Genomic DNA, 6,594 nt, shown 5'->3' with positions numbered 1-6,594 from the left:
GATAGACTTTCAGTGTTACTTGGTCAGAAAGCCATAGTGCTGTGCTTCTGTCTCTCCTAAATTATAACAGCTGGCAGGTCAGGTTTGTTGTTATGACCATGATCTTCTTCAAAACCTAACCAAGTAGTTTTTAAGCCTGACAATTGAGTAGAAGATTAAGTATAAGTATTAAGCAAGAAAAAAAAAGAAAAGAAAGAAAAAACAGCAAGTGAGAAAAAGCAAGTGTAAAACACAAAGGGATGCCCAACTCATGAACAAACCATGATCCAACCTCATAATGTGGACTGTGCCTGACGTCTAGAATGTAAATTATCTCATGGGAACTGTAGGAGCAATGTAACGGTAGACACAGAAGACAAAACCTACTATGTGACACCCCAGGATAGTTGGGATTCCTGCTTTTCTTGACCTGGTTGAACAAAATCAGCACAAGTTACTGAAAAAGACTGAATAATAAGATTATTTTTCCATTATTGTCTTTCCAGTGTCCAACTAGTGTTGACACCAAACTGTGTAATGGAAAGGCATCTACATATATTGTGTTCTCAAGCTTTAAACAAAAACATGACCCTAACACCTGTACACTCTCAGAAATAGGGCTAAAGTGAAAAGTTCATTATTTTTCTTACATAACCAAACTCCCTACGAAGGATTTAAAATTCAAATAAATATTTCCCATGGGCGCCGTCAGGGGGAGAAAAATTACGGATTCTAAGCGCCCGTAACTTTATTTTATTTTTTTATTTTTTAACAAAAATTATTAGCCCATCAATATGGCTTCCATACATGACCATAAATGCGGTTTGCTTCAAAGGTGTTTGTTTCCTAATATTGGTTTTGTTTTGTTTTTCGAAACAAAGAGTAAATCCAGTCAACCTCTGACCCCACCTCCCCCGTCCTTATTTCGTGATTTGGTTTAGTCCAGGTGCACGCGCTGACGCTGAACTTTGGAGCGGTAGGAAAAGAGACAGGTGGAAATATACTTGTACATGAAAGAAACTGCTTGACTTTCCTAGTGTTTGCTAGCTTACCTCATTTCTTATTTTATTATTTTTTTTATACTTTAGTCAACAAGTAATTGGTGCAGGCAGACCTTCTGTGCATATGTATACTAAATCACATATCTGCCGGCTTGCTGCAAGAACCAACAGACCAAACCTCTGGCTCAGGCTTGGCTGTCCCACTCATATCACCCCACACCCACACACCTGACACTGAACCAGCCTCACTGATATCTGAAGAAGCAGGTGAGTTATTTTATGTCAAACATGTGTCTAGTTGCAGCAGGCCTCTTGAGAATTTTTTTTTATAATAATACATTATCTTTATAAGCCACATAAACAGCATTTTTGGAGGAGTGTGACTGTTGCAGGTGGTGAGCGCTTTTAGTGAGCAAAAACAGATTAAACCTATTTGAGTTCCACTAGGTCTCAGGGCAGAGATATATTTTAGTTCAATAAGGTACTTTATTTTCTGTGTGTGCTCAGTAGTTTATTTCAGTGTTCAGATGTACTCTGCAAGTACAGCCACACTGTTTACTGGTGACATTTATCACATTAGCTGTTAGCTTGAGAAGGACGATGTAGCAGAACACAAAGATTATCAAGTGTCATAATCTGACATCACATGAGATGTTTTGTTTGGTGGGGGGGGGAAAGAGGTCATAAAGACTGCAGCAGATTAAATAGTCTAACGACCTACTTGGAAAAAATGCAGAATAATTCAATGTACGATATATATATATATATATATATATATATATATATATATATATATATATATATATATATATATATATATATATATGTGTGTGTGTGTGTGTGTGTGTGTGTGTGTGTGTGTGTGTGTGTGTTTCTGCAAGATGGACTTTAAAGAATATATGATCTGTATCATGATGACATTTGGCTGAGAAAAAAAATAATAAATGTAGGCTCATTTCGGAAATCTTCTCTCAGGACCTATAAAAATGACTCTATAAATGGTGCCTGAGCAGGTCCGGAAGACTTAAAGAGGCAGGAAAACAAGTCAGTAAGTAATTGGAGATTTACTGGATGCAGAGGGCTGGGTGTCCCATCTGATCTGAACGCGGTATAAGAAGCTCCTGACTCCTCCTCAACTCTCAGCATCGGTGAAGGCGAGCGGCAGAGGTGTGTTTGTGTGTGTGTGGAGTTATGGCTCTGTTCATGGACTCAGACTTCTCTTTACTCAAGCAGAACCAGCAGAAAGACCTGGCAGATTTCAAGGCATTATTCGGAGAACAGAAACACTCAAAAGGTGAGTCACAGAGAGCAAAAAACACTTTTGACTTTCTGACCGGCTGCTTCATAGAATCAGCTTTTCCCAACAAAACTCAATGAATGGTTGAATTATATTGTATATTACAATAAAATAGTCTAATAGGATAAAAGTAAACAAAAAGATGGCTGAGAAAATAAATCTGAAAGTTATTATTATAAATTTTTTTTATTCTTAACAGATACACATATTCCTAGGTTCAAGGCTATAATAAAATGTATTCTATAAAGTAAATAATTTCTAAATTACGAAAATATTTTTTTTGTTCTTTAATTTCTTGTTAATAAATAAGTGTAATAATAATTATTATTATAATATAATAATGATAACAATAGTTATTATTACAATCCACGGTCAAACACAAAAGAACCTAAATGTTGACAAGTTTATGGGTTGTGATATTTTCCATCACCACAACAAGATTTCCCTTTCTGAAAGGCTGTTTATTTATTTATTATAGACCATTATTTTTTCAACTGTTTGACATTTTTCTTGATATTTGCATTGTAATTGGAAGATGCCCGCAGTGGGAGTGCCGTATCCTCTCCGGAGCCGGACAGAGGCATCGGTTTGATGGAGGGTCAGAGGAAAAGGAAGAGGACCATCTTCAGCCGTGCGCAGCTGTCTGAGCTGGAGCAGGCCTTCGCTGTGACCCCCTACCCGGACATCACCCTGCGGGAAAGGCTGGCCGCGCACACACACCTGCCTGAGAGCAAGATACAGGTGAGGCTGCTGGTCGGATGTTCAGTCTGAAACTCCAAGTTTCTCCTAGCCTATTTAAAGTGGCTGTAATGAAACAATTTACTTATTTTAATTTAATTTACACTATTTTGACTGATTTGTTGTTGGTCACGATGAACCCACAGAGAATAGGTCTCCTTTAGACCATGGAGACAATAATTGGGACCACTACAGCAAAAAAAATATCTTCAGTACATATTTTGTAGCTATTCTTTATAAATGATACTGTTCTTCTTTTTCTCAATTAAAGATCAAAATCATTAAAGAACTTAAAATAATAACAAATGAGCCCATATGACTATATATAGACTATATATATGACTCATATAAGGATAGTCATACCTGAAGTTAAGTCTGTTTTAGGCAGGCAGAGGATGATGTGATACCCGTTTTCTCTTTCTTTTATATTTACCAAGCATCTATCTGCCTTCTTTCCTTCTAAATATTTCTGTCCATGTTCTGTGTTCCTTTATGAAGTAAATGTTTATGTGTGATAAACGTTTTTGTCACACATGAAAACTCCAATCAAAGTCAGGAGACAGCTTAACCATGTCACATGTTAGCAAAGTCTCAATGTTACCCCAGCATAGGACCGGAGCTAACATGTCAAACAGCATTATAAAGTTTCCTCTACTCTTTACTGTTAATACTGTTAAATACTTCAGCATTATTAGTTGCAATATCTGGCAGAGCTTGTATGCAGAGTCACAAAAGAGGGTAAAAGTGTGGAGAGGATGTAAGGAAATTAGGAACTAATCCCAAATTGTTCTAATGCTTTATTGGATTATGAACATTAGAAAGAAAGCATTTAGGTGCACAAAAAGTGTTTGTGTGAATGGCTGAATGTGGCATGTTGTTTAAGATGCTTTGAGTGCTCAAGTAGAGTAAAAAAGCTTTATATAAGAGTCAGTCCATTTACGAAGACAAGAAAATTACAACCCAAAAAATCTATCTAACCCCAGTATTTGTTTTGATGAACATGGTACCCTGAGCAGAATTTGGATGCATAAACTGAAATTGGCTATGTAAGACTAATTCATTATAAATTTTGCCATTTCCCACAGGTGTGGTTCCAAAACAGAAGAGCTAGAAGTATTAAGACCGGTAGACTCTCCAAGTCCACCAAGTCTGTCCTTGGAGTTAGAGGTTTTGTGGATCCCTCCTCCGGCCCTGCGACTTCCACGTATTCAAACACTCTGGCAGACATGTTCAGGCCAGAACAGAACCACTCCTGTGAGGAGGTCCCGCAGATTTACTCAGATTGGATGCAAATCTACAGTAACCCCATGTCATCGCCACCATGTTCCTCATCCCTCCATCAGCAGTCCACTCGTAGCTGCTCCAAACCCTCAGAGTCTCGTCTCTGGGAAGAGGAGTACCACGGGCAGCAGCAACAGCACTTAGGAGCCTCACTCACTGGTTTCATTCCTGGTTCGTTTCATCAGTCCATCACCAGGCAGCCTCACCACGCTGCATCTACATGCTCCTATCAGGCCTTCAGGAACTTCAAGTCCCGGAGCTTGGCTCCATCTGGACCTCATCAGGCACTGTGCAGCGGAGGCACTGGAACTGGCGGTCATGCCTCAGTAGATCAGGTTGTCCCTTCCCACCCTCAGCCAATGTACTGGGAAATCTCTCAAGGTCAGGGACAGAACCACCACCACCACCATCATCACCCACAACTGGGACCACAGACCTCGATGGGATATATCTCAGACCTGATCTATAACGCTGCTATTGTTACCAATTTTCTTGAATTCTGATGAATGTATCAAAATCTGTCCTGTGTTTTACCACAGCTGATGAATTTCAGACAAGGCTGTAATACTGTGAAGTAGAGTAGAATTGTTACGATGCTGATTTGTCCAGTTGTATATTTTATGTTTTGAATTATGTCTTGTATATTTTGGGGAATAAACTGAGGCAACTGATCACAGTTTTGAATCTTACTGTTACTTGTCAAAAACAATTGTTCTTGTTTTTATTTTAATAGAATCTGTTATTTTTAAAATCTAATACAAATTAATTAAAAATGTTTTTTTTTAAGTTAGTTTTTAAAAATTTCTGATAGTATAAACTGCATTTTGTGAAGCTGGAAGTAAGCACATACAACATATGTAACATGAAGCTTGTTTCTTGTTTTCTTGTATAATCAAATAATACAACCGCAAATCATATTTTCACATAACTGTTCAGTTGTGTAGTTTATTTTGTTCAGTAGCAATACAAAGGTATTATTACCAAAATATGCAGAAAATATCAGTTCATTGAAATTATTATTATTCATTATTGTTAACTGTATGTTGTGTTTTAATATTGTAGCTTGCAAGGCTGGAACTACTTTACAGTACTAATATTACCAAAAACCCCACATTTTTTTATCTAGTTTTGAAAATAAATAATATTTAGCGAACATCATAGGTTAAAGTGAAAAAGTTCCCATTAGTTTGTACCACTGTAGTTCCCAAACTTGAAGCCTCATAAACTTGTAACATGTACTTTTTGTCAGTATTTTTTATTAAATTTAAGTGTCAGTTTTTAAGTAAGTCAAGTTTTTATAATCAAGTCACTTATTATATCCTTTTCAACCATTATATGCTACAGCTAATGATTTATCATGTATTTTTATTTAACCAAGTAACAGTTTGCCTACTAACAGTAATTAGGGGACTTTTAGGGGACAGCATGGCTTTAGGTAATATCAATTCTCTAACAATTAGCTATTAGGGTATTTTGGCTAATAGTTACCTAATTCCAACTAAGTGATTTTAACATTTACCCATTAGTTTTAGCAGCTCACCATAGCTTTTAGCTTATATCCTTTTTCTAGACATTTATCAAGTAGTTTTAGCATCTGTACTTTTTGTTATTTGAGCTACTTTTGGCTAACTACTTGAAACTGATAGTTGTTATTAACTGTTTCATATCTTTGTCAGTGGTGTCATAGACAGTATAAAGTCATCAGCCAAAGCAGTATCTTTTGTAATGTATTTAGTTCAAGCACAATCTTCAAGCCCCCCCCCCCCCCCCCCCCCCAAAAAAAAACCCCAAAAAACTACTTGAATCACACAATTTGCCCTTTACCCACAGGGTATGTTGATGTCCTATCGGCATTTTTAATGAAACTTGTTCTTATTAACATTTTTTTAAAGAGCCAAATACACAAAGCTCTTGAAATTTTGAAAATGTATTAATGTCAGAAGTTGTATAACCTATGGTCAGATCTGAGAGATCTGACCATGAGAGATCTCTCCATCAGAGAGATACTGCTGTATACAGCAGTATCTGTGGTTTCTCCTCACAGAAGCCAGCTCCTGTTCTCCTGCTGAACCAGGACATGTTTAATGCTGTGACCCCAAGAGTATTATTTTTCAAAACATCCAGATTAAAATGATTCCTTGTGGTAGGATACCACGACAGGAATAATTATTTTCTAAATCAAAATATATTTTTATCATATCTCTTTGTGCTGTAAGTATCACAGGGTTTACATGGCCTAAGGGGAAGGGGAAAAATGAAAGCAAAATAAGAACTAAATTAAAGTCAGAGCTCTGGGTC

At 37.0% G+C, this 6,594-nt stretch overlaps 1 protein-coding gene across 1 annotated transcript; it reads left to right on the top strand.

The window, feature by feature from the left end:
• The first annotated feature begins 1,966 nt into the window (after nucleotides 1–1,966).
• On the top strand, nucleotides 1,967–4,986 carry sebox (SEBOX homeobox). Its single transcript, XM_080890128.1, has 3 exons — nucleotides 1,967–2,274; nucleotides 2,813–3,018; nucleotides 4,101–4,986. Exons 1-3 carry the CDS (start codon nucleotides 2,172–2,174, stop codon nucleotides 4,797–4,799), a joined length of 1,008 nt encoding a protein of 335 aa, XP_080746254.1. The 5' UTR covers nucleotides 1,967–2,171; the 3' UTR covers nucleotides 4,800–4,986.
• Nucleotides 4,987–6,594: the final 1,608 nt, after the last annotated feature.

Source organism: Rhamphochromis sp. 'chilingali' (genome assembly GCF_963969265.1).
Source record: "Rhamphochromis sp. 'chilingali' genome assembly, chromosome: 8".
NCBI lineage: Eukaryota > Metazoa > Chordata > Actinopteri > Cichliformes > Cichlidae > Rhamphochromis > Rhamphochromis sp. 'chilingali'.
This window is presented reverse-complemented; position numbering and strand designations above follow the sequence as displayed.

What these genes read in the sequence shown, in the direction of transcription:
- sebox (XM_080890128.1), top strand. Translation starts at nt 2,172, where the DNA reads ATGGCTCTGTTCATGGACTCAGACTTCTCTTTACTCAAGCAGAACCAG. An exon ending in AGAACAGAAACACTCAAAAG is followed by an intron (nt 2,275 to 2,812) that starts GTGAGTCACAGA and finishes TGTAATTGGAAG; the next exon opens with ATGCCCGCAGTGGGAGTGCC. An exon ending in TGCCTGAGAGCAAGATACAG is followed by an intron (nt 3,019 to 4,100) that starts GTGAGGCTGCTG and finishes CATTTCCCACAG; the next exon opens with GTGTGGTTCCAAAACAGAAG.